Source organism: Orcinus orca, chromosome 2 (assembly GCF_937001465.1).
Source record: "Orcinus orca chromosome 2, mOrcOrc1.1, whole genome shotgun sequence".
Lineage (NCBI taxonomy): Eukaryota > Metazoa > Chordata > Mammalia > Artiodactyla > Delphinidae > Orcinus > Orcinus orca.
Genome location: NC_064560.1, coordinates 124,264,572 through 124,292,389, shown reverse-complemented (window position 1 = coordinate 124,292,389; position 27,818 = coordinate 124,264,572). Strand labels below are relative to the sequence as shown.

The 27,818-nt window shown below is 45.2% G+C and overlaps 1 protein-coding gene across 2 annotated transcripts in view; it reads right to left on the bottom strand.

Moving 5' to 3' along the window:
* The window catches only part of RYR3 (ryanodine receptor 3), a 555,614-nt gene that overhangs the window by 114,912 nt on the left and 412,884 nt on the right, over positions 1–27,818 (bottom strand). For both annotated transcript variants that reach the window (XM_049705467.1, XM_049705468.1), the window contains exons 40-46: positions 25,933–26,047; positions 24,306–24,435; positions 23,050–23,153; positions 19,180–19,315; positions 9,037–9,217; positions 7,501–7,612; positions 4,686–4,806 (exon numbers count right to left, since the gene is read on the bottom strand). In XM_049705467.1, coding sequence (XP_049561424.1) covers positions 4,686–4,806; positions 7,501–7,612; positions 9,037–9,217; positions 19,180–19,315; positions 23,050–23,153; positions 24,306–24,435; positions 25,933–26,047 — 899 coding nt within the window. The remainder of the gene's footprint in view (positions 1–4,685; positions 4,807–7,500; positions 7,613–9,036; positions 9,218–19,179; positions 19,316–23,049; positions 23,154–24,305; positions 24,436–25,932; positions 26,048–27,818) is intronic.

Here is a 27,818-nt window from a genome sequence, read left to right as displayed (position 1 = left end):
TCTTAATGTGCTTCATGTAGTTATAAAATGTGATATATTCAAGAATGATGTCACCAAGATGGGGGGGTAGGAGACCCCAGCCTTGCCCCCCACCCCCCAAAGATCAACAACTAAACACCTATCCATGAACCAAACCAGTCTGGGAGAGCTCAGGGATCCACTTAAGAAACTTCAACAGAATGGAACAAAAACTCAGAGTAAGTGCACAAAAAGGGAAGGAAGGGTAGCTTCATTCTGCCTGCATCGCAGTGGCAAGAGTGGAACTCCTCAGCTGGAAAGAGTTCCTTTTGCCAGAAAGCGAGAGTGTGGTGGGTGATTGGCTTTCCCAGCCTTCTGGGGCACTGCACGAAGGACTAGCTTTGGTTTCACCCCACCCAGAGACTGGCAAAGCTGAGGTGTCTAGAGATGGCTAGGAACAGGGAAGAAGGGCAGGGGCTACCAGTATCAGCCACACAGTAGGAGCCACTGTGGTTCCCGGTGACCTGCTTGCTGAGGACCCAGCAGCTTCTGCCACTGAAGAAACCAAGAGCCAGCACCGCCGCCACAAAATCCAGATTTCACCGGTTTTTGTCCCACAGGTTTTTGTGTTCACAGATGCCCAGTCACCTGACTCTCTCCCCAGTGCCTCTCCTGCACCAGCCAGAACCCAAAGTCCGCACGGGCAGCCAGCCCCAGCCTGTGGTTGTGAGAGTACAAGATGCCACCTAGACCCCTTCAGCTGAAGGGTTAGTCACTCCAGCTGTGCAGCTGCATGCTGCCAGCCCAGCTCTCATCACTGGCCTGCACTGCTGTGCACGCACCCAGGTGAGACCCTGCAGGCATGGGAGTGCACGCTGATAGCCAGGGTCTCCGCAGGTGCTAGTGTACCCACGGTTGGCTCTGGTCTTTGCTGTTGGTCCCTGCCATTGCCACTACGTGTGTGTCTGCAGTTGGCCTCTGCCACTACACAGTCACCTGCAGCTGGTCCCTGCAGCCAAGTGTATGTGTACCACTGGCTCTGGCCACCACTACTGCCTACCCTGGTCCCTAGTTACTAGAACCTAGAAGCACTGCTTAGGACCCCAACAGCCCTTGAAGCCACTGCGGACCCCAGGCAGCACTTGCCAAGGTCCATGCAGTTGTCAGTGTTGTTGACCCTAGTGGCCTGAGTCAGTAAGACATCATGCCCCCTCTGGACCTGAAGCTGCCGCACACCCCCGTACTTGGTGCCCTGTACCATCAGACCTTGGGTCACAGTACACTTTAATGAACCCCACCTGAAGGTGAAGCTCTTTCTTTGCCAAAGTCAGTCCATAAAGTCTGGAAGAGGTGACTGCTTCTTCAAAGGCACAGATACCTATGCGAGACTACGGGAATCATGAAGAATAAGGGCAACGTGACAGCACAAAAAGAACACAGTAACCTAGTAACTGAACTCAAGGAAATGGAGATACATGAATTGCCTGTCAAAGAATTCAAAATAATTATTCTAAAGATGCTTAGAGTACTACAAGAGAATCCAGATAAACCATTTAATATAGAGAAAACAATACAAGAATAAAATTATAAGTTCAACAAAGAGATAGAACAGAACATTAAAAACATAAAAAAGAACAGAAAAGAGATACTGGGGCTGAAGAATACAATGACTGAATGGAAAAATTCAATAGAGAGCTTCAATAGCACACTGGACCAAGCAGAAGAATCCGTAAACTCAGAGACAGATAATTTGAAATTACCCAGTAAGCAGAACAGAAAGAAAAAAGAATGTATAGGAATGAAGGTCTTACAGGGCTTAAGGGACACCATTAAGAGAAACAATTCACATATCACTGGAGTCCCAGGAGAAGAGAGGAAGAAAGAGGCAGAAAGCTTATTTAAAGAAATAATGGCTGAGAACTTCCCAAACCTGGGGAGATATTTGGACATCCAAGTTCATAAAGCTGCTATGTCACCCCCAAATTTCAATCCCAAACCATCTTCTCTAAGACACAATGTAATAAAACTGTCTAAAGCCAGAGACAAAGAGAAAATTTTAAAATTAACAAGAGAAAAACATTTCTTTCAATGCAAGGGAACCCCCAATAGACTATCAGTGGATTTCTCAGCCAAAACCTTGCAGACCAGGAAAGAATGGAATGATATATTCAAAATGCTGAAAGAAGAAAACTGCCAACCAAGAATACTGTACCCAGCAAATTGTATTTCAGGAATGAAGGTGAGATAAATGCTTTCCCAAACAAATAAAAGTGGGGGGAATTCATCACCAGTAGGCCTTACTTATAAGAAATGCTGAAAGGAGTTCTTCAAACTGAAATGAAAGGATACTAATTAATAACATGAAAATATATCACACACTGTTAAAGCTAAGTATAATATAGTCAGATCCAGAGTACTCTAATACTGTAAGGAAGGAAATAAGACAGAGCAGAGCAGAAATAAATGAGTTGAGAATGGAAAACAATAAAAATTATCAACAAAACTAATAGTTGACTTTTTGAAAAGATAAACAAAATTGACAAGCCTTTAACTAGACTTACCAAGAAAAAGAGAGAAGACTCAAATAAATAAGATTATAAATGAAAGAAGAGACATTACAACTGATAACACACAAACAGAAAGGATCAGAAGAGACTACTATGAACACTTATATGCCAACAAATTGGACAACGCAGAAGAAACTGAAAAATTCCGGAAACATAGAAGAAAACATAGTGGGTAAGCTCCTTGACAATGATTTTTCTGGATATGACACCAAAACCAAATATTGACAAGTGGGACTACATTAAATTAAAAAAACTTCTGTATAGCAAAAGAAACAATCAACAAAATGAGAAGACAACCTACAGAATATGAGAAAATATTTGCAAACCATATATCTAACAAGGAGTTAATATACAAAATATATAAGGAACTATAAAAACTCAACAGCAAAACCAAAAACAAATAATCTGATTTAAAATGGGCAAAGGACCCACATAGACATGTTTCCGAGACATGCAAATGACTAACAAGTACGTGAAAAGATGCTCAACATCACTAATCGTCAGGGAAATGCAAATCAAAACCACAATGAGATATCACCTCACACCTGTTGAATGGTTATTATAAAAAACAAAACCAAAAAACCAAGGGATAACAAATGCTGGTGAGGATATGGAGAAAAGGGAATCTTTGTGCATTGTTGGTGGGAATATAAATTGGTGCAGCTAATATGGAAAACAGAGTTGAGGTTCCTCAAAAAAATTATAAATCCAACAAGCAAATGATCCAGCAATCCCACTTCTGGATATATAGCCAAAGGAAATGGAATCGCTATCTCAAAGAGATATCTGCATCCTTATGTTCACTGCAACATTACTCACAATAGCCAAGATATAGAAATAAAATAGTCTAATAGATAGATAAAGAAAATGTGGTATGTATACACATATGTACAGACACACACAGAGGAATATTATTTAGCCACAAAAAGAAGGAAATCCTGCCATTTGCAACAACATGGATGGATCTTGAAGGTATAATGCTAAGTGAAATAAGACAGAGAAAGGCAAGTATTGTATAAGCTCACTTACGTGTCAAATCTAAAGTAACTGAACTCACAGAGACAGAGAGTAGATTGATGGCTACCAGGTGTTGGGGGAAGTGAGAGAAATGGAAGATGTTGGCCAAAGGGTACAAACTTTCAGTTATAAGATGAATAAGTTTTGGGGATCTAATGTACAGCATGGTGACCATAGTTAACAATACTGTATTGTGAAAGTTACTATGAGAGTTACTATGTGAAAGTTACCATGCGAGTAGAACTTAAATGTTCTCACCGTAACAACAACATCAACAAATGGTAATTATGTGAGGTGAAGTATGCATGAACTAACCTTATTTTGGTAAACATTTTGTAATATCAAATCATAACATTGTACACCCTAAACTTATAGAACATTATATGTCAGTTATATCTCAATAAGGATGGAAAAAATGTGATATATTCCATAGGTTCCCCAAAGTGATTGACTGCAAACCCCTTGCTGACATGTACACCAATTAGTATCTTTTATAAAAATGTTCCTTGGAACACTAGTTTTGGGAAACTCTATAACAAAATCATACTATCTTTTCAATTCTTCCGTCTGCTAAGAGGAAACTGCCTGGGTAGCAGGTGGAGTGACATGGAGAACCTGTGTGCTTTTGGGAGAGTATAAGTTTTGCAAAGTTAATAAGGACTGATGCCCAATGTCACATGTAGCACAGGGGGAAAACTCTTTATGATCCATGGCTGTGAGGGACACAGTACTGTGGTGCAGGGGAGCCTGGGTCAGACCCTATCCTTTTGTTGCTCTGGCTGGCTGGACAAGCTGGGGGCACAGAGGCAAAGGAGAAGGAAGGTTTGGTGAGAGATCTCATTGGTTCCAGTCCATCAGCCTCCTTCCAGAGGGCTGGAGTTCAGAAGACTGAGGTCTGGACTAGCCGTACTGATAGGAAATGGGGTACGAGAGTCTCAACGCAGGGGAGCAGGGGAGACAGCAGCCGGCTGGAGCTGGGAGGAGAGGACCCCTCAACACCAGAAAAAGAGCAAGATACTTCGCCTGTGCAGCCTGCCCTGCAGTAGGAGGCTGGGAGGAGCCCTGCACTGCGGATGGAGTCCTGCTGTGAGCAGGTGGCCCTGGGGAGACTGGCAGAACTCAGCCTCCAGCAGCTTCCCTTACCTTTGTTCAGGGAGGGCAGTTTCAAGGGGATGCTGATGATTCCAACCAAGTCCTCGGTGGGGACCAGGGAGCGCAGGATGGACCTGATCCGGATGGCTTCCCCCTTTCCTGTCTGGATAAGCTGCAAGGTAGGTTTGGAGAGTAAGATAAATGAGGTTCCCACACTCCTGCTTCAGAAGCCTGGGGCAGTAAAATGGTTCTCCTTGTCGGGGGGATGGGGTGGGTACACGTCTATGTTTTCCTAATTGTTCTAGACATGTGTGACCACAGGGAAAAGAGGAGCTTTCTCCTGATTTTCTAGAAGAGCTGCTACTGAGGGAATGACTCTGGCCAAGGAGGGTTAGTGTGTTCCTTTGCTGCGACAGCAATGGTCACGCCCTTTTGGCATCAAGTCTCAGCAGTGAAGGTGCAGCCTGTCCTCAGTGTGACTGCAACACCAGGAGCTCTCGGTGGCTATGACAGGAGTGGTGACAATGTGGCCACGATTCCAGACCCTGGAATTCTGCTAAATGTAGAAACGACTTAGGAATTTCTATTTCCTAAAAATTTGATTAATGCTGGGACTAGGGCAAAAAAAGGGGTGTAGAGGATGTCAGAGAGAACGTGAACATCTCAAGGGAATTATCCGGGGACGGATAACCTGATCCTTATGGCCACAGGTGGGATGTACAGGTGCACACTCTCTTGGATCTGGGGGCAGCAGGTGCGCTTCTGGGCACAGGCTCTTAGCCAGCAATGGAACTGTCATGAGCTCAGGACAGACTCTACCCAGGAGGGAGGTGGATGACATGCTGAGACATAATGCTTGAAGGACTGGAGACAGGAGAACACCTGTGTGTGACCCTAGCTGCCACCTCTCATTCCTGCGGGCAGAGGGGAGGCTGTCAGTGATGACGGCATCAGCCCTCCCCCTCACTAACAGAGGAGGGGCCAGGGGAGAAGTGTGTGTGTGTGTGTGTGTGTGTGTGTGTGTGTGTGTGTGTGTGTGTGTGTGTGTGTGTGTGTGTGTGTGTGTGTGTGTGTGTGTGTGTGTGTGTTATAAGGTATTGAATCTGAGGGGCAGTAAGCAAGGAGGAAACGCCTTCCCAGTGGGGCTCTGATGACTTAGCTATCCCATGCGGCCTGTCTTCCCGAGACTAGGCAAACGGTGTAACCTGCTTTTTGAAGTGATTACAGGTGACCTGGGGAAATGACACCCCGCCCCAAGACTGCAGGACACCCCAGTATTTCCCCAGCCCCCTTTCAAGTTTCCTTTATTTGTATAAGGGCACAGAAATGGAAAGATGGGCCTATGTGGGTAAGGTACAAGTTCCACAGTGGGAACTCGAATAGCCTCACTTCGAAGATTTAGACTTTCTCCTCTCCACAGTACTTTTATCCTAGATTCTTCCATACTGGAATAGTTTCCCTAAACACTTGTAGATGGATTTGCAAACAGGCTACATCATTTATTAGATAAGACCATGACAAACTGGAAGAAAGGTAAGAGTGAATGCTTTAATGCAATGTCTTTCAAACTGTAGTCATGACCAATTAGTGGGCTGTAACCTCATTTAGTGGACTGTCACCAGCATTAAAAAGCATGAAATAAATTAGTATAGAATAGAAAATATTAGAGTGCATTATCCATAGTAAGGATAAACTTTGTTTCTGGAATATATGTATACTAGGTTGCAATGTAAATTGTATGTCTTACTATGATCAAAACAAATTGTTTTTTTTTTTGGTCAGAAAGGAAGTTTGAAAGCCACTACTTTAATTGATTCTGTCTTTCATTAGCATTAAACAAATACAACATATCCACTGTTCTCTTGGCAGTGACCAAATATATAACCTCATCAATACCAGAAACCACTGTTTATGTCATCCCAATCTGCACTGCAAGTACTTTCAGGAGACGCTCTGACATAATCCAAAGGCAGTGAGCACTGCGGAGAGAGGCAGGCGCCTCAGCCCTGAATGAACAAATCCAACAGTTCTTTTAAAGAGTTAACCAAGTATTTTTTTAAATATAAAGAGCTATCTTTTCTGTTTTCCTACAAGAAGTAATTATTTCCTGTCTCACTTATGATGTGAGTCTTTATGAGAAATAAGGCCAATCTCTTTCTCCACCCCCAGCAGAGAGGGAAAAAGGAAGGTGAAAACATAACTTTTTTGCGGTTTGCGGGCCTCTCAATGTTGTGGCCTCTCCCGTTGCGGAGCACAGGCTCCGGACGCGCAGGCTCAGCGGCCATGGCTCACGGGCCCAGCCGCTCCGCGGCATGTGGGATCCTCCCAGACCGGGACACGAACCCGTGTCCCCTGCATTGGCAGGCGGACTCCCAACCACTGCACCACCAGGAAAGCCCTAGAAACATTTTTTTTAGTATGTCTGTAAAGCTTACCTCTGGGAAATAAGCAAACATGAACCGTGACTACCTTCCTGATGCCTGACACCATGGTTGTCAAGAAAGGATTTTCCATGTGGAGTGTCCTGATAGACACAATCAAGAAATCAAGTTGCTCACATTTTGACCAAGTTGAGGCATAGGAAAACATAGTTTTGGGAGGCTTTTGAAACAGAACATGTATCAGATATGCCCTATTAGTGTCACAGAGAAATCACACAACACAGAGATCTTCCCAGGAGTCCTTCCCTGGAAAACTGTAGAATCAGGTACGAGAGATGGAAACTACTTTTGATATTGGCTAAAAGGAACGGAGAGAAAGGCATGTTCACAAATGTCAGAGTCGGAAGAAGAAATGACATTCATGAAATCTACAGTGTTCCTGGTTCAAGCCCCTCAAATCCGCTCTCTGGGAACTCATCACTTACGTGCATTTCAGGAGCACAGCGGCCCAGCAGATCTATAAGAGCCGAATAAAATGACATAATTGCATTGCCCATGTGCACAACCTCTTCTTCATCTTCATGGTCCTCCGCGCTGCTGAGAGAGAACCAACACAAGGAGGTGTAGGCAGCCTGGCAGGTGGGGCCATGTTTTAGACACGATATAGAAACACTTTCTCTGCTCACCCTGGGCATCACGCATCCTTTCCGTTGGGCTCCTTCTCTCCCTCTAGCTGTCAATGAGATGGTTTAACTCACCAGGCTCAAGGCTCAAATATTTGTTCATGACATTCCTAGGGTCCCATGAACTTTACTGACATGAATGCATCATGCAGACCACACACACTCATGGAGCTGCACTGGGACCCCCAAAGCTCCTACCAACCATTCCTTCCCTTTTCCTTCCTTAATAGACATGGAAAGCACATTGGACAAGAAGTCAGAAGGGTCAAGTCCAGGTCCTGGCCCTGTTGCTAACAAGCTATTTGACTCTGGGCCTCAGTTTTTCTCATTTTACATGAGAAATTTAGGACAGTTTATGTTCGGGATTCTATCTAACTCTACCAGATCACCTACCAGAACTAATAACCACCCCCTCCCCCCCAAAAAAGGAGCCACTGGCTGCAAAGTTACCTCTGCTGAGTTATATCCCATCTCTAGATTCTGGGGTCTAATCTAGAGGCTGCAATAAAAGGGAAATGTTCACAAGACATAATGAAAGGAAGGTCACAAGGCAATCTGATAACGTACTAACTATGTCTTTAACCATTAAATACCAAGATTTTTTTTTTTGCGGTACGCGGGCCTCTCACTGTTGCGGCCTCTCGTTGGGGAGCACAGGCTCTGGACGCGCAGGCTCAGCGGCCATGGCTCACGGGCCCAGCCGCTCCGCGGCATGTGGGATCTTCCCGGACCGGGGCACGAACCTGAGTCCCCTGCATCGGCAGGCGGACTCTCAACCACTGCGCCACCAGGGAAGCCCTAAATACCAAGATTTTTACTGCTGTGATTTTTCACATTCTGCAGCTTTCTTTTTACCTAAGGAATCAAATCGAACACTTTCGGAAGAGGGAGTGCAGGGTACTCCCTCTTCTTAAAAGTGAGGTATGAGATGGGACACCAAGGTTCAAAATATTGAAGGGAATGGACTGGGGTTAGACAGTGACTGGAACCCTGTTGGTCCAGGCCTCTTAGCCTGGATACAGCTTCCTCCCATGGGGATGCCATAGGGAGGCGCAGCGAGGGCTGAAAGAGCTTGCTGACTCCTCCATTTGCCAACTGGCCTGAGTGGAGTAGGAGAAATGCAAAGGGATGAAGATGATACTGATCACTAGGCTTACTGGGAGTCAAGATAACAACAAGCTTGACACAGTGACCTAAAATGTGTGAGCCACAACTGCAGAGCGCCTGTGCTTTCTCTGCCAGGGGGAGGTTATGGACGTTTGCTTTACCGTGCGTGTACTGAGACTATTTCAAAGCTCGACAACCATACTGGGGTGAGAAGGCAACTCATTCACTTACACTTCTCTCTTGTACCCCTGCGAGGGGAGGTCGAGGGCTGGGTTCTCGGAGATCTTAATGGCGCCTTGCATGGCCGCCAGTAGACCATTTCCTCCTTCACCCCGCAGGGCCGGGCCGAAGCACTCGGGGCGTCTAATGAGCAGCTTGACCACGACGCTGGCGTTTTCTTCCACACTTTCACCTAAGGGAAAGAAGCATTATTACCATCTCATTGGAGAGAACAACCCTGGAATTGATTTCTTTTTGGCCACACCAGGTGGCTTGGTTCCCAGACCAGGGATTGAACCCATGTCCTCAGCAGTGACAGTGCAGAGTCCTAACCACTGGACCACAAGGGAATTCCCCCAGATTTGATTTCTAATTGATGAGGCTGGGAGGACAGTATTTGATTGATCTTGTCACATACTCTTAAGATTAGGAGGTAATACTGATGCAGAGAGAGGGGAGCTTTGATAAATTACATCAGACTCTATTTATTTGAAGTATTACAATTAACTGATATAGAACAGTCTTACTTCTCAGTTCAGGATTTTGTGCTATTCACATTATTTCGCTATATTTAGGTCCTCAGAGGGCAAGAAATACACTACTGAGTCTGCCATGGATTACTGATTAATTCACAAGTGACTTTACCTCTTTATTAACTCCCTGAGGGGTGCTTAATAGGTATTTCCTTCCTTCCTTTGAGAGGAGGTAAGATGGTAACTCAATCGGGTGTGCCTCAATTAACATCCCGAGAAGTGACATGCTAGCTCCTGAGCTGTCTTCTCTCAGAGTCTAATACATACCCTAGAACAACCAGGTCTGTGGGGATGAACCTCAGGGCATTTCTGAAATCATTTATCCAGGTGGGAATCTACTTGGTAAAGTTACCTTGGTTACTCTTAGACTAGCTCTGTGGGGAGCTAAAGGTTGGACAATTGTATTTTGCTGGTATTTTTCTTTGGAAGAACCATAGACAACTATAGACAGGGTATCATTTCCCAAAGAAATAATTAAGCAGTGAACTATGACATGTAGAGAGGGATAGCCAATGCTTCTCAGAGCCAATATTTATAATCAAAAGTAGTTTTACAGCTTGTTCAAACAATTTCATGAAACACACTTTCTGTCTCAGTGTCTCAGATGACAACTTAATTTGTGTCTAAGAACTTATCCCTGGGCTAATAAGAAGCCTCAAAGACAAGACTTTTTGATGTTGTATATTGGATGAAGCCTAAAGAAAAACTTTTAAATAAGATCATTAGATATTATTAGAGGATTGAGCTCTATAATAGATAGCATCTTGATATGCTGTTGTAATATTAATTATTTATTCTTGCATTAAAATTTTCCTCCAATCTTAGCAGGTTAAGGCAGTAACTATTATTTCACAGTTTCTGTAGTCAGGAATTCGGGAGTGACTAAGTGAGGCGGTCCTGGCTTGGGATCTCCTATGAGGCTGCAGTAAAAATGTCAGCCAGCGCTGCAGTCTCCTGAAGGCGTGACTGGACGTGGAGTATCAGCTTCCACGCTCACTCACATGGCTGTTGGCAGGAGGCCTCAGTTCCTCACCATGTGACCTCTCCATAGGGCTCCTTGAGTGTTCTCATGACATGCCAGCTGGCTTCCCACAGAGCAAAGGATCCAAGAGAGAGGGTAAGGCAGAAGCTGCAATACCTTTTACAACTTTGTCACATACTGTCACTTCTGCCATATCCTATTCATGAGAAGTGATTCACTGAGTCCAGCTCACACTCAAAGGGAGAAGAAGGGCTTCCCTGGTGGCGCAGTGGTTGAGAGTCCGCCTGCCGATGCAGGGGACACGGGTTCGTGCCCCGGTCCGGGAAGATCCCACATGCCGCAGAGCGGCTGGGCCCATGAGCCGGGGTCGCTGAGCCTGCGCTTCCAGAGCCTGTGCTCCGCAATGGGAGAGGCCACAACAGTGAGAGGCCTGTGTACCGGAAAAAAAAAAATAAAAAATAAAAAAGGGAGAAGAAGCAGGTTCCATCTTTTGGAAAAAGGAGCATGGAAGAATTTATAGATATATTTTAAAACTATCACAGGAGTTTAAGTTCTGTTTGATGAAAAATTTTATGAATCAACTTAGAGTAGAGCATTCGAATGGGAACCCATAAAATCTGGCTTCTCTTCCAGATTTTTAGCAAATCCCTGTGTGAGTAGGTACACTGCACAGTCTCACTGGGTCTCATTTGCCCTGTTGAGATGTTTGTGCCTCTTCTAGTTTCAGAGTGAGTCTATTATTTAACCTATATGCAGAGATTTCTTCCACCATGTCCACAGTATCAGAAGGGCTGAGCTTGCTGTTCAGATATTTGAAACTAACTTGTGCCCACACAAACTCACAAGTGAACACACTGCTGTGTCTCACAGCCCTGGAGAGTCTACCTGTAGACTTGGTCAAGAGCTTGGCCTGCTGACGTCCTCTTTTATCACTTGACCTTCTACAGCACAGGTAAAATTCAGGATTGTAAGTATATACCTCTGTAAGTTTTAGAACTGTGTAACTAGATTCAGAATATTTCATTAAACTGAATTTATACAGCCCATCAGCATGCATTCACTATTTTATAGCTCAATCCTTCAAGAAGAGACTGAAATTTTTATAAAGAAGCTTTTCTTCGGGTTTCATCTAATATAACATCAAAAGAGAATTTGTTTTTAATTAAACCAGAATCCATGTGAAGAAAATTCTCAGGAGGTGCTATAAAGGGAAAATAATCACAATAATGGTATGGTGGAATGAATCAGGGCAGGAAAGGAACCCAAGGACAAGGTTGAGTGATACCGTACAGTTTACAGAAGAGCTCAGATAAAGAGGTGATGCTAAGTCTTAAGGACATATTTTCCTATGAGGTGAACCTGGCATTGATACATGATAGAGTTTAATCACAGAGGGATACTTAAAGAAAAGCACCATGATCATCAGCATACTTGAAAGCAAATATTCTTAGTTACAGACATAACTCACAGCTGGCTACTTTCAAATGTTGTTCGCCCACAAAACTTACCAGGTAGCACACTCTCAGTTGTCATTTTCTATGACAAGAATAATGAAGCTAAAACTTTGAAATTGTAAGTGTCAAAAAATGGAGAAAAAACCCAACCCTGTTAGTCAAGCTTATTTAAACACTGTGCTCTGATTCTTTCAGTTCTCAGAATGGAAACACTTGTGGGTCAGCCCTTGTCTTTACCAGCACACTGAAATTAACTTAGCTCTTTCCGAAACGATCAGCATCATGGAATTTGACGGAACGTGGACCACAATGTCCAAAAGAATTTGAAAAATTAGGCTATGAGTTCTATATTGAGTTTGCTATTGAAATTCATTTGCCAAATTAGCCTTATTTTATCTGAATTTCAGGTCTTCAAATCTAAGCTAATTAGGTTGGAGCTACAATGGACCCAGGAAGCCGTCGCTTGATCACTGAATTGTGGTCAATCCGTGGGGGATGCAGAGGGCGCCCTGCAATAGGAAGGAACTGAAGTGCAACCATTGATGCTAACTGGAGAGGGGACCAAGGAAAAGAATTTCTCAAGGCTTCACAAGGTAGAGAGGATGGCCTGATTAGAAGAGAGAGAACATTCTCTTCCTAATTACCTGTAGTTCAGGAAGTTGGACTGCCAACCAAATCCACAGTGGGGAAGCTGAATACTGACCTTGAGGGCATTTTTCAAGGGAGAGAGAGATCTGAGGTAAGCTAGCTTTGCCCAGGGGCTTACAGCAATGTTTTTGCTGGAGTTCCAAATGAATAATAAGCTTAATAGCAGTGTGTATGTTCACAGAGCCTTTCTTCAAAGGCTCTCAACACTGCCTTCGCATTAGGACCTTCTTTTCAATGTTCCTAAGAAGCTGGATGGAAATGGGATGATTCTCCCCGTTTTAACCAGAAGCGGTCATTCTCGCCACAGGGATGATTAGGAAGGATGAAATGATTTTACCTTCCGCCCATCGCTTTTCTTACTCTCTCTATTCTAAACACAATCCCTGTTTTAAGTTCCTTTGCCTGGAACTTTGCCTTTCTCATTCCTTTGACATAAAACCTTGATCTAGGTAACTCCACTTCATCCTTCAGGACCAGCTTAAGCTTGGAAGCCCCAGAGTCCTCTCAAATACCCTATCCTCCTCCTTAAAGCACCGCACACAAGTATAATGAATGAATTGTTTGTACCTGTTTCTACTTTTCTCACTAGACCGTATGTTTAATAAGAACAGGGTTCATGTCTGAACTATCTAACCCTGTATGCTCAAGCCTCTTGTTAACATCATGTAGAGGCTTGAAATGATCACATGGAACGCTGGGGGTGACTCTCCATCACTGCGTTATCAGACCAATTATCAGCCTTTGTTTGCAGGAAGCAAGGCTGTCCGTTTCCTAGGATTATAAATTTGAGGACATCGTAGACATTTTAATCCTAACCATCCCCGGTCATCAGTACCAATCACACTGAAGAATGGTTATTACATCTTTTTCTAACTCTAAAAACATGAATATACGAACCAGCTGATTCTGTTAAGCATTCATTCCTACTCTGCCCTTCAAAGCTAACATGCTACTTTGTACCCTTGATCCTAAAAGACTTTTCTTCCATTGTTATTGAAACATAAACGACACATCCTAAAAGTTTCATGGCTCCCAGCTCAACGCCCCCCAGTATGCTCTCCCCCAACTACTCTGTTAAACTATGTCCATTTCTTTCTTCAAGATGTTATTCAACATTTGCCTTCTTCTTCCCCAGGCATTCCTATACTCACTTCACCAGATTCCAATAAGCACCATCACTTCTGGCCTGCCAACAGTCACACGTCTCACTACGTAGGTAGGTGTAGTTGAGTTTTTAGTATGTATGTACGTTGCCGATAATTTTACTTGGGTTTGCTCTGTTTGCTGCTTTGATTCGTAAGTGACTTCAGGGCAGAACTTCTAGAGCATGTCTCCTGTCACTTCTCATAACCCCTCATGTACTCTTCACATGTCACATGATGGATGCCCAGCTTATGACCACTGATGACCAAGCTGCCTAGGGAAACAAGATTCAGCAAAGCTAGGACACGCTGTGTTCCTCACAGATAAGCTTGTAGCCTGAGGAAGATATCACTAAAATACTCCGAGGACGCTAACGAGGCACAGAATTACTTTTGCTTTCTTTTTGAGGATTTGTAAGGAATCTTTTCCTACTTGGTGCTACATTAGGAAGGGATTAATCAGACACCCAGACACATCTGTGTGTACACTGGCTATAAAGTGTGCAACTCCTGGGTTAATAGAAACTTGTCAGCTTCAGGACTCCTGGCGTTAAACACAACCCAAGGCTTCCCAGCAAGCTAATAAAAATAAAGTGGAGAAAATGATATGCTTTAAGAAGAAGATTTAACACCAACTGTAATAGAAACTAGTAAAATAATGTTAGAAAGAATTTTCTAATTCTATTATTTTGATATAGCAAGAGCTTTTTAAAATTTTTTTACTTTTTTAAAACATCTTTATTGGAGTAAAATTGCTTTACAATGTTGTGTCAGTTTCTGCTGTACAACAAAGTGAATCAACTATATGTATACATATATCCCCATATCCCCTCCCTCTTAGCAAGAGCTTTTGATTTGCCTTCAAAAAAAATTTTTTTTAAACATTAGCACCAAACAGAAATTAAATAATTCCACAATTACTGATCAGCTCAAAGGAGGAAATGCTATTTCTCCTTGTTCATTAGGGAGGAAGTGTTTTCAAGGCAATACTACGTAATGGTTTGAGTACAGTTTGGCCTCTGGAGCCAAACTGCTCTGGTTCAAATCTTAGGAAAAGTCTTACTAGCTGTGTGATTCTGGGAAAGGTACTTAATCTCTCTCAGCAGAGGGGTGTTTATCCATAAACTGATAAAGATAACTGTAACTAACTCATTGGATTGTTGCAGCAAATGAATAAGTTAATACATATAAAATTGCTTTGAACCATGCCTGGCACATGAAAATGCTAAGTGTTAGCTGTTATTACCACCGCCACCATCCTCACCACGCACTACCACCTACCACAGTCACCCCTACAACCCACTATGACCGCCTGCCACCCAGCCATCATATACCACTACCGTCACCCACTATGACCACCCCTACCATCACTCACCACTACCCACGAAACATTATCACCACACGTACCATCACTAACCACCACTCACCTCGATCACCTCACAAAACCCACGATGGCTACCACTCAACCATCATATCCCATCATCACTGCCATCACCAATCACTACCCACTATTACTACCCTCACTATGACTCACCCACCATCACCACCTACCACCAACCGACCCCCACCATCACCCATCACCCACCATAACCACTCCCGTTATCTATCATGATCACCCATAACACCTTCATGTTTCGCTGCTGAGCAGAGGCCACAAAAGTGGCCGGGAAGTCCTTTGTAATCACCTCTTAGATATAAAGACTTTGAAATAAAGATGTAAAGACAAAGAGCTTTGAGACCCCAAGGAATCTGTTTATGAGAGTCTTCCCATTTCAAATGTCCTAATACTCTTGTAAGGATCACAAAAACAATGCCAACTAACACAACTGTAGGCGTACTACATTTCTGGCAGTGTGCTAATCTGAGTTCTCCATGGATTACTTCATTTAAGCCTCACAACAACTCTGTGAGTTATATGCAACCCGCGAGGCTAGGAAAGTTTTAGTAACTTGCCTAAATTCACAGAGCTAGTGATGGAGCCATATCTGAACCCAAGATACTCCAGCCTCCAGCCCAACCTCTTCCATGTCATTCTGCTGTGACTGAGCCACTCTATCTCCTCTAGGTGCTCAACAAGATTCTAATTTTTTCTTTTTCCATACTTGCCATCCCTCTCTCTTTCATGCTCTCCCCTGTGACAGTCCACTCCTACCATTTCAACTGCAGGTGACCCGCAAGTCTACTCGGTCCCAATCTGTTGCCTGATTGATCTCTATCCTATTGCCCCAATTAGGGGCATCTCCATTTGGGGTTTGCAAATCATTACCTGAATCACACAAGCTCATTACCCTCCGTCTCAAACCATTTTCTCCTTTTGACCATCCTTATTTCTTTTCTCCCTACCCTTAAATCTCTAAGCTTCAGGACTTCCCTGGTGGCATAGTGGTTAAGAATCCACCTGACAATGCAGGGGACAAGGGACACGGGTTCAATCCCTGGTCCGGGAAGATCCCACATGCTGTGAAGCAACTAAGCCCATGTGCCACAACTACTGAGCCTGTGCTCTACAGCCCGTAAGCCACAACTACTGAGCCCGCGTGCCACAACTACTGAAGCCCGTGCACTCCAGAGCCCATGTTCCGCAGCAAGAGAAGCCACCGCAATGAGAAGCCCGTGTACCGCAAAGAGGAGTACCCCTACTGGCCGCAACTAGAGAAAGCCCGCGTGCAGCAATGAAGACCCAACACACACACACACAAAAAATCTCTAACCTTCAAAGTGACTTCTGTTCCTTTTCTCCCAACATACCCAGGGCCCAGCCACCAGAGTCATCGCCACCAGCGAGTCCTGTAAATTCTGTCTCTGTAATTTATTTCCAGCTGATCTCCTCCATCCCATTCCCATCAACACCATTATAATTCAGAAACTCATTATCCTAACCTGGGCACAGAAGCTCCCAGTGGTTGCCATCAATCTCTCTTCTTTCCCAGTTCTCTGCACACTGAATCAAGACAAAACTCTTCAGCTTGGCATTTAGATTCTCCCTAGTATAGCTGCCTACCTACGTTTTAAACCTGGTCTCTTACCACTGTCAATCATGTATCTATCCTCTAGATCAGCCAATCACTGCGTTTCCTAAGCATGTGTGCTTTAGCTCTCAGGCCACTGTTCAAGCTTCTCCCTACCTGGATCACCTCTTCTGCATCTCTGCATCTGGAAATCTGACCCTTCAAAGCTCATCTCTAATATCACCTCCCCCAGGAGGCTTTTTCTGATCTCAACAGGATGTGAGCTTCCCCTCGTGAAATCCTCTATCACTCTGTCCCTACCTTACTCCACTCCTTATTACAGTGACCTCTCTCCATGCCTGTTCCACTTACTAGACTGTTAATTCTTTCAATGCAAAAGCCAACATCCTTTGCCAAGACCAAATGTGGCCTTTATATAATAGAGACACAATAAACATTAAAGTGCACATATCTTCCTACTGATGGTCTAATAGATTTGCTAGAATGTATTGCATTATGAAATCGTACTGCAGAGAATATATTAAAAAGACATAAAACAATCTGAAAGCAAAGAGGGTGGACCAAATGCTTTTGGTTTAGAGTTTAGCTGAATATGGTAGTACCTAATAAGCATAAGGAAGTTTTGGAATTTGGCCATCCAGGTAAGACCATAGCCAGTGGACTCCTCTACCTTCATAACCCATGTGGACAGTCCCACTAATTGACTCATAAAGCACTTGATCTTGACTGTGAAGGTGGCCAACATGAATAAATGGGTCCTGCCTGTATCTGGTTTGTGTCATACAGTCTATTTACATAATTTGGTGACATTTATGAATCCTTAAAATCTATTTAACAAAAAATTTCCCTTTATTACCACAGTAACTCTGCGTTAATTCTGGACATGCAATCATCTGGATTAGAAGTAAGACAGACTATTAGAGGATGCTCTGAAACTGGCCTCAGAGGAAGAAAATGGAGTTTAGCAATGCTGATGATGGACAGACAGGAGGGACAGTGACGAACATGCAGAGAGAAGCAGAAGGCCTGAGTTCCTAAAAACTTGGCTGGATGAGTCCCAGGGGAACAAGAGGTAGACATCTCAAGGTCTGTCACCAAGTCAGGAAAGGGGAAAAACCGGGACAACGGAAACCATTCAAGTATTAAGAATAGAGTGCATTATGGTGGAGGAAAATAAGCGGGGGGGGGGGGGAGGGGAAGGAAGACAAGAACACATGGGAATATAATGATCACGTCACACCTATATATATATATATATATATATACACATATACATACATATATATGTATGTGTATATATATATATATATATTTTTTTGCGGTACACAGGCCTCCCACTGCCATGCCCTCTCCCGTTGCGGAGCACAGGCTCTGGACGTGCAGGCTCAGCGGCCATGGCTCACGGGCCCAGCCGCTCCGCGGCATGTGGGATCTTCCCGGACCGGGGAACGAACTCGTGTACCTGCATCGGCAGGTGGACTCTCAACCACCGTGCCACCAGGGAAGCCCCATCGCCAATATATTTTTAGGTGAATTCTCATAGTTAGAAAAATCAGCATGATTGTTTATTAGGTGCAATCCTTCTTTGTGATCGCTTAACCGGCCCAGCTGGATTTGTTGGCCTGAAACTCCAAACTGGGAAAAGGGCGAACTATTTTAACTATAACGTAAATGTAAGTGAATTAGTATTTTAGCAGAATCTAGGGAGACAAGGTACAGTTTTAAGAAAGTAGTTTACTTATTTTACACAATATTCAGCACATTAAACTAATGAAAATACAGAATTTGTGTCAACTTGGAATTCACTATAAATGAGAGGTGACTTGTATCAATATTAAGAAGAATAATATTTAGGGTTTCTATAGCAATTTTTTTCTCCTGGGAGTTTAGTTACCTTTAACAGCGATCAGTTATTCCTGATTTTTATTCATCCATCCATCCATCCATCCATCCATCCATCCTTCCTTCCTTCCTTCTTTCCTTCCATCCATCCAACCATCCATCCATCCATCCATCCATCCTTCCTTCCTCCCATCCATCTATCCATCCATCAATCCATCCATCCATCCAACCAACTAATAGTCTAAGGATCTGGAGGCACACTTGCATTTAATTCTGTGAAACAGGTGAGATCAAGATATTAATAAGCCCCCTCTTTTAGGAGAAGAGGTACAGAGAGATGACAAGCCCAAGCCCATGCAGTGAGCTCCTTGCAGGCTCTGGCACTAGAGCTCAGGACTGTCCATTGGATTCTACTCTTGATCATTGTCTAGCCTGATTCTCCCTGAGATTTTTCTTCCAGCTGCCACCTACCTATAGAATCTATCATATTTATGGAGAGGAAGCAGTGCAAAGGATTTCCTTTTCCTAGTATCCACCACAATTATGCCATCCTAGGTCTGAAAAACATGGAAAACTGAGACTCACTGTTCACGAAGACGGCAAACCTCAGGAAGGACAGGTAGCGCTCCCCTTCAATGGGGTTCCAGCCGACATCAGGGTATCCTTTGGCCAGAAGCATGGGGCAGCTCTGTAGGCCACAGCCTGCCAAGTAGGTCACCACCTGCCAAGAACAATACAAAAGTAAGTGCCCAGCTTTTTTTTTTTTTTATGTGAGTTTTTTACATAGCTATACGGCAGGCAAAATTCTGGGAACTGAAGGGCTTTCATTTACCTAGAAGCTAGAGAGAGCCCAGGACTTTCCAGGTAAATAATTTAGTAGATTTGAAATTGGAAACTTTTATTCTTTTTTTTTTTTTTTTTTGCGGTACGCGGGCCTCTCACCGTTGTGGCCTCTCCCGTTGCGGAGCATAAGCTCCGGACATACAGGTTCAGTGGCCATGGCTCATGGGCCCAGCCACTCTGTGGCATGTGGGATCTTCCCAGACCGGGGCACGAACCCATGTCCCCTGCATCGGCAGGCGGACTCTCAACCACCGCGCCACCAGGGAAGCCCCCTTTCATTCATTTTTGTTTCCAAGCAGTTGACGAGACTGATGATCACTGCTATGTAGGAACACTCCACGTGCTATAGTTCCATGGATTTTCCAGTTCTGGCAAGAGGGATCTGCCATTTAAAAGTAGGCCTAAGTAGGGTGTCTCTGGGGAGGCAACAGTGGATGCAGGCTGGCCATGTTCATTTGGCCATGCTATTTCAAGACCAAAATGTTCAGTCACTGGTTGACTGGGTGGGCCTTCAACTAATCAGGGGTCCCTAGGTAAGTTCTGGCTCAACAACAGCTGTCCCAAGTCAGGAGCTGAGACGTTCAACGTGGGACGGCTAGCAAAGAGGTCATGGCCACTTAAGGACTAGGATGGGTAGTGTGTTCTCTTCACTTCCAGGTTACCAGACACTTAGCAGAAGATCTCAGCTCTGCGATCTGGTAAAATATTTTAGAATCTCCCTACTTTTCAGAAGGTACCAGGCTAAAAGCTTAGCAAATAGACCTCCTGTGCTTGAAATGCAGTTGTCATTCTAATTTAGCCTCTGATATTCTATGTACGCGGGGAGAAGAGGGGAATCCATCGTGCTGCTAATCTTCCAAGTCAGGATGGTGTTTTCAATTTTTAGTCCCCAGGGCCTAGCACAGAGTAGGGGCTCAATAAACATTTGGCAAATGACTCATGTATTTGCTGACAGCACATACTCTAAGTCATTTTGAAAGACTGATGGATCTAAGTCAAAACTCAGTAAGAAACTATCATCACACTTTTTCCTACTTAAAGGAGCGAGAATATTATTATGCTTGGAGTTTAGATTTTGTTTGGTCTTAAAAATGTCTGGAAAAGGGCTTCCCTGGTGGCGCAGTGGTTAAGAATCCGCCTGCCAATGCAGGGGACATGGGTTTGAGCCCTGGTCCAGGAAGATCCCACATGCCGTGGAGCAACGAAGCCCATGCGCCACAACTACTGAGCCTGCGCTCTAGAGTGTGTGAGCCACAACTACTGAGCCCACGTGCCTAGAGCCTGTGCTCCACAAGAGAAGCCACCACAATGAGAAGCCCGCGCACCGCAACGAAGAGTAGCCTCCACTCGCCGCAACTAGAGAAAGCCCGCGCACAGCAACGAAGCCCCGATGCAGCCATAAATAAGTAAATAAATAAAGTCCGGAAAAGCATTAATAAAAGCAGGAATTAGGCATAGTTTTCAGGGTTACAGGTGCAGGGCATTTCACTGGCCACAAAAATAAGTGTGTGTGTGTGTGTGTGTGTGTGTGTGCGCGCGCTGTTCCGTCTCAGGCCTGATTCCTGCTGGGATACATAGAAGGGTGGAACGGAATGGCAGCATTCACTGGTCCTTCGCCTTCTCCCCCAGGGACCACACTTGGGGCGTTTCCTGACACTGGTCTGAGTAAAGCCTGCGCACTTTGCTGAGCCACGAGAACCACCTGAAAAGGAGGCAGCAACCCCATCATCCTCCTCTACAGATTTCCCTGGGTCCCCTTTCTCCCCTCTCCCTGCCTCCTGGCCTCCACTCAACATATCTTGCATCTTCTGAGGGAGGCTTGTGGTCCTTGTCGAGCAGTATCAACTGAACAGGTGAACGAGGCTGACGCTGGGATGCTGGGCACTGAGGCTTGTGGCACTGTCTTGTCAAAAGAGAACCGTTAACTGCTTTTAAATACAGGTGTCAGTTATCATCACAGCACCCAGATAAAACCCGTGATATTTATTGCTGTCTAAATGTGTGAAGAGCTGAGCCTGACTGAAGTCTGTCCCACAGAGGCAGAGGCCAGGAATACCCAGGGCATTTACGGAGCAGCTATCACATATCATGCTGCTGGGTGCAGAGCTGCTGAGTCCCTGCGTGCATGCGGGCAGGGGGGTTGTCTTGTTTCTGTTCCAGTCAGTTCTTCTTATTGAAACCAGAAAGTGTTTTCTAACATATAAACGGTGTTGTGTTGCTCCTCTGCTTGAAGCCCTCCAGTGGCTTCCGTGGCTCCAGGCTCTACAGGGAGGTCCCATAATATAATAGGTAAGAGCACGGCCTCTGGAGCCCAGTGCTTTTGACCCCTGGCTCTGACACTTACAAACCCCACGACACTGAGAATGCTCCCTAATCTCTCTGTGCCTCAGTTTCCTCTCCTATAACTAGGGCAACAATAAAAAGGCTTGTCCTGAGGGTCATGTGAGTTAATTCCGAGTGGGGTATGTCACACAGTGATTCCGGAGGAGAGTGGACTTCTGTTATTAGCAGCGATGGCAGCACAAGGCCCATTCCTTTCTGCTCGCACTCTGCGCTCTGGTCACACCCAGCTTTCCGAAGTTCAAGCATGCCACGCTCTCCTCTCTGAACTTCAAACATTCCTGGCACGCGCTTCCCCGCGATGTGACCGAGTAGCTTCTGCCCACGCTGGGGGTCATCTCTTTGCTGAGGGCCTTTTCTGATCCCCTTGTCAGGGTCAGGGGCCCACTCCTAGGTGCTCCCAAACCCACCACGCGGTGGACGACCTTCTCCTTGTCCCCCTACTAGATTGCTCCTCTCCGTACTCGGGAAGTTCACTGGCAATCTCGTCAGCTGTCTAGTCAAGGAAACAGTCCCAAGACAGGACAAATGATGGAGGCGAGGTGGCCTGACCCCCACCAGGAGTGCACTTCACAGTCCCGACGACGTGGGGTAGCTCAGTTTCGTCTCCTCTGTCCACGGAGAGGACATGTGTGGGCCCTCTTTCTCTTTAGAGTAATTATACCGTTTTCTGTCATGTCACTTTCTTTAGTGTATAAACATGTAAATTCGATGACACAGAACTTTATTAGGAACCACAGGTCTCTGGTGGGCCCATGCAGACCAGTGAGGCTGGGCCTTCACACAAAAAGAACACACATGTCCACATGTCCATGTCTGTGGAGCTGGCGAGCCCAGACCACAGGAGATGCTTGGTCCTAATTATCACACAGCTGCCAGTGACTCACATCCATGTGTGTGTGTATATATATATGTATATATATATATATATATATATATTTTTTTTTTTTTGCGGTACGCAGGCCTCTCACTGTTGTGGCCTCTCCCGTTGCGGAGCACAGGCTCTGGACGCGCAGGCTCAGCAGCCATGGCTCACGGGCCCAGCCACTCTGCGGCATGTGGGATCTTCCCGGACCGGGGCACGAACCCGTGTCCCCCGCATCCGCAGGTGGACCCTCAACCACTGCGCCACCAGGGAAGCCCCCCCCCCCATATTTTTGTCACACGCTAAAGAGGTTCTGACAGAGACCCAGACTTCCGTCTGCTTCTCCTTGGCCTGGCTGTGCTGTAGGCAGTGGGGAGCAAGCACAGTGCCTCCCCAGGGCCAGTTACCTTCTCGAGGTCTGGTTCCTCTAAGCCCAGCGCTAACTCATTGTTGTCCATCACAGAGGAAGCAGCCACGTCCAGCGGGGTGGATCCTCTCATGGACGGGGAGGCTGAAGAAGGAGGAGAGAAGGAGAAAGAAAGAGAGAAAGAGGCCATCTAGCGCTGAGCTGAGGTTGCAGTGCACAGTAATGGCCAGGAGAGGGCAGCAAACACAAAACCTGGATCACATCGCTGTCCCCCGAGGGGGGCTGCCCACCCAATTTAAGAACAGCTCTATTTGCTATCTTTCCTCCCCACACTCATTACTGATTGTGAATATAGCTTCAGTTAGAAAATCAGTTCATAGGATCAGCTGGGACCACGTATTTTCAAGTGCTTTTCTAACATGGAGGCTCTTGGGCCCCCATTTGGTGATCATTCAAAAGTCTCAGATGTCACTTGATCAACTAAGCTCACATAACTTGGCCATTTCTGGGGTCACCACCTAGAGTTAAAAAAAGCCTCAAACAGAATTAGCTCTTACAGTTAAATCAGGTCACCAACGTTGTCTTTTGTATCCTTTGTTTTGTTCTTAGGCTAGAACTGAGAAGAACTTCAGGTGGCATTTTATAAAAAGGTTGGTCCGTGTATGGCTGCCTTTGATAAACAGGAAGACTGAGATTTCAGATTTCACGTGCACGTCATGTGTGTATTTGAGTCTTCCACAAATTCATTTGGTTTACATCCACAACAGTGAGTGAGGCATGTGCATGCGTGGGTTTTCTAGCAGTGGTGATGGATTTCACTCTTTGCCCATAGTTGCTCCTGGCCCGTCTGCCTTGCAGCTACGAACGCACTGGCTGGTTGGCTGATGGGACAGGCATGCAGCCCAAGAGGGGATTGGATCCATGACCTTGGTCTCGCTAGCACTGCTCCCTGGTCAGCTGAATGGGCTGGGAGGCGCTGTACCTCCAGACTACATCCACAGTCTCAGGCACCATTTCATACACCATGAGCCACTGGTCTCCAGAGAGAAGAGTCAAACTGTGGCTATGCTGACGCAAATCTGTCACCAGCGCTGGTCGGCAGCGACCTCTCTACTTAGGTTGGAGAGCGGAGACATGGTATTATTATCGTCTCACCTGTTTTTAGATCAGGCAGGGTTCCTTCTTATATTTAAAAATACCATAGCATGCATGTGACTTCTTTCCCTTTATTGCCTGAGTGGTCAGCAGGGGGAGGGTAACCTCTGAGCCAACAGCAGACGTTATGATGTGACCTACCTAGGCCAACACTGCTATTCTCCAGCAGGTAACTGAGATGCTCAAACATGGCCTTCTGATTTTGTCGGCTAATTCGACAGAAATAGCACAGGAAGCGGCAACAGCTAGCAACCATCTTTGGAAAGGCAATCTGTAGGGAGAAGTAGAAAGTGTCAGGGAGAAGAATCTATCACGAGGCCTTTCTGAAAAGGCTGACTTCAAAGAGTCTTAGGGTGAAGTCTTGCAAGCTGCCAACAGTTTGGAAAATGAATTTTCTCCTTACTTCCAGATGGTTCCAAGACTGATTCATAGGAGGGACAGAGAATACACACCTAAAAGAGGCTTCTAAAAATACTGAGAGCTAATTATAATTCCTGAAGTATCTTTTCTTTCAAAGAAAATAGATGTCAAACCAGAAACCCAGTCATCCTTACATGTCATGAGAAACTGTACAACCCTACATCAGACCATTCTAACTAGGAAGGGAGTAGACAGAAAGGCAGATGGGTGGTCACAACAAACAAGACCCAAAACTATGATCAAACCTGAGTCTTCTGGGTAAAGATTGGCTCCTACAGTTGTAGAAGTCCCCAGAGCATCACCGTCTCAGACTGTGAGCCTTCCCCCTACTTCTGTCCTTGATAACTACTCTCCTATGGGCTCCTATAGTACTCGTAATATGATTCTTACAATTTAGCACTGAGATGCCAACTTCTATTACCATCTACAGTGCTTGGCTTCTCTGCTTAACAAAGTAATTAGCATCTCCGGGGCTTGGCCACATCTTCCGTCCAATCAGTCATGCTCAGTAAATGGTATCAGTGTTGGCTCAGGACCCTAGAAAGCCCTTAATTTCTGCCTTTAGAGTCATGGAGGCTCTGGAAGCTCCAGTCTGCCTGCCTGCTGAGGCGTCCAGACATTTGCTCAGGGATCTCCTGGAGAGAGTCCACTTTCAAAAGAGACCGGAGGGAAGGAAGTGAGGAGGAAAGTAAGCCTGGCTCCTCTTCCTACCTCACAGCCCTCACCTGTCAATGCTGGTGGGGCTGCTTTCCTAGGATCAGGCACTTCGGAATTTCCAATATTTGAAAACACACTCCATCTCCTGCCTTCAGACGCTCTCTAGCTCTGAAGAGGACCCAGACAAACTGGGATACAGGCCCAGGTGGGCCCAATCAGCACTCCCTGCCCCTTGGCAACAGGAGCTCCCCCGACAGCAGGCTCCTTATGGGGGAGCCGGCCAGGAATTCCAGCATCGTCAGGAACTTGGCTCAGAGAGGAAACACGCGTACTCTGGTGGGAACACTGCCAGGATCGTTATTAAAATCGTGTTCTCCTTTAGAACAGCCTTCTCCTGACACAGCACCAAACACAGCAGGCTCCTAAGTGGGGCCAGAGGCATTCCATCTCCGAAGGAGCAGGGCTGCAGAGGATGGGAAGGAGACGAAGCAGCCCAGTGGAACGAGCGAGAAGAGCTCCTACACTGGCTGGACCCCATCTCACGGCTCCTTCCTGGCTGTGTGCTCATCCCCGCCCCCTCCTTGGGAAGAGTCACTAGGCAGTTGGCACCAGCCATGTGGCTGTGAAGAGGTCACCTCATGTGTCCCTGCCCAGGGGTCAAGTTCTGGTTAAATTCTCCTCGGAGTATTACCTGAGATTTCTCTGCACCCAGCACGTTCACCATCACCTCCATGACTGTCTCGTGCATGCCAAGGACTCGCATGAGGTTGGGGTGCTGGTAAAACACCTTGTTGTTCATTATGTCTCTAGGGTAATCAGAGAGAGAGGTCAGCCCTTGCTTATTTCAACGCTACGACAATTCAGGGGCGAGAACACACAAATGCACAAACATACTCGGGGTGAAGTAATGTACATGTGACGTGCTGGAAAGATGCTAAGAAGGCACTAGGTTGGTGAGAATATACACGGAGGGCCTTTCTTTAGCTGAAAGGAATATTTTGTGCTCCTTTATTTCTACTAAGTGCTCTCTTTCTTTGAAATATCTCCTTCTAATGACATTAAACAGTTGTCCCTTGCCTTTTTTGCTTGTAATAGCTTTGAGAGAGCTCAAATCACTGGATTTCTCTTCCTCTGTGTGCTAAGGGTCTTCTATTTTCCGTTCTCTTGTCCTTATATGTATGCCTCTATGTACCTCAGTTATCCAAATGGTAGGGCTGTACCCTTTCCTTAAGGCAATTGTGTATTAGGTACCAATGACATTTTTGGACAGCAGTGCTAAAAAATCAATGAAATGATCAACAATGAAACATAAAAGGAATTATATTTTTAAGTCATTCAACATAAATTCACATAATAAAGCTGCAGGCAAATCAAAACACAGAAGCAGCCTGTGACGGGGCTGTGGAATCCCTCGCAGGTGGTTACTCTCTGCCCATACCCATTCCCCCAAGGGTTGCAGCTGTTAAGAGGAGACACAATCAGTTTTTAGCGCAGCTGTGTCTACTGCAAGGGCTGGGGGAGAGGCTAATTCTGTGGCTTTTTTCTCTTTCCATAGAAGTCTCTTCATCTCTATTATAAGATTCCTCTTTGGAAATGAGTTTAAAAAATGCATGCATCTTCCCCCGACTCCCAGCAGGTGTCCTCAGAGTCCCTGTTCTGGGGCTCAGTGATGCTCCTTTACTCTGCAGGCTCGTGGGTGGTAGGATGGAACATCCAGCGGCAGGAAGGTTGTAGCTCTAGTGCTTGATTTTAATCAAGTAAAACTGTGGGCTGGTCAGTGAACCTTGTGGGGCTTCAGTTTTCTCACCTGCAAAAGGGAACTATGCTACCTAATTAAAGGAAATCTTTTTGATGTCTAAAATGTGATCTTGCTTGTGGTATATATATACAATGGAACACTACTCAGCCATAAAAAAGAATGAAAATTTGCTATTTGCAGGAACGTGGATGAACTTGGGGGGCATTATGCTAAGCGAAATAAATCAGACAAAGAAAGACAAATACTGTATGATATCACTTATATGTAGAATCTAAAAAATATAACAAACTAGTGAATACAACAAAAAAGAAGCAGACCCACAGATATAGGAACCAAATTAGTGGTTACTAGTGGGGAGGCGGGGAGGGGAAACATAGGGGTGGGGCAGTGGGAGGTACAAACTGTTGGGTGTGAGACAGGCTCAAGGATGTATTGTACAACACGGGGAATTTAGCCAGTATTTTGTAATAACTGTAAATGAAAAGTAACCTTTAAAAATTGTATAAAATAAAAAAATTTTTAAATGATGAAAATAAAAATAAATAAAATGCCATCTTTCTGGAGACGTGGCTTCTAAGGAAGCGCCACGAGCTACTGTCATGGGGAAAGGGTCTCAAAGAACTGAAGAAAATGACTCCACATTAGTCCTGAAAAAAGGGAGGAATTGGGCTGTAATTTTTCAGAGGGAAGTCTCAGAAGATCTCCAGTCAAAAACTGAAGCGCTCAAAACGTTTCTCTCTCGTGGAGTTGAACACACTGCCCCTTCCTCTGGATTTTTTCATTGCCTCCCTGGGGCGACTTTTATCAGATTCAAACTA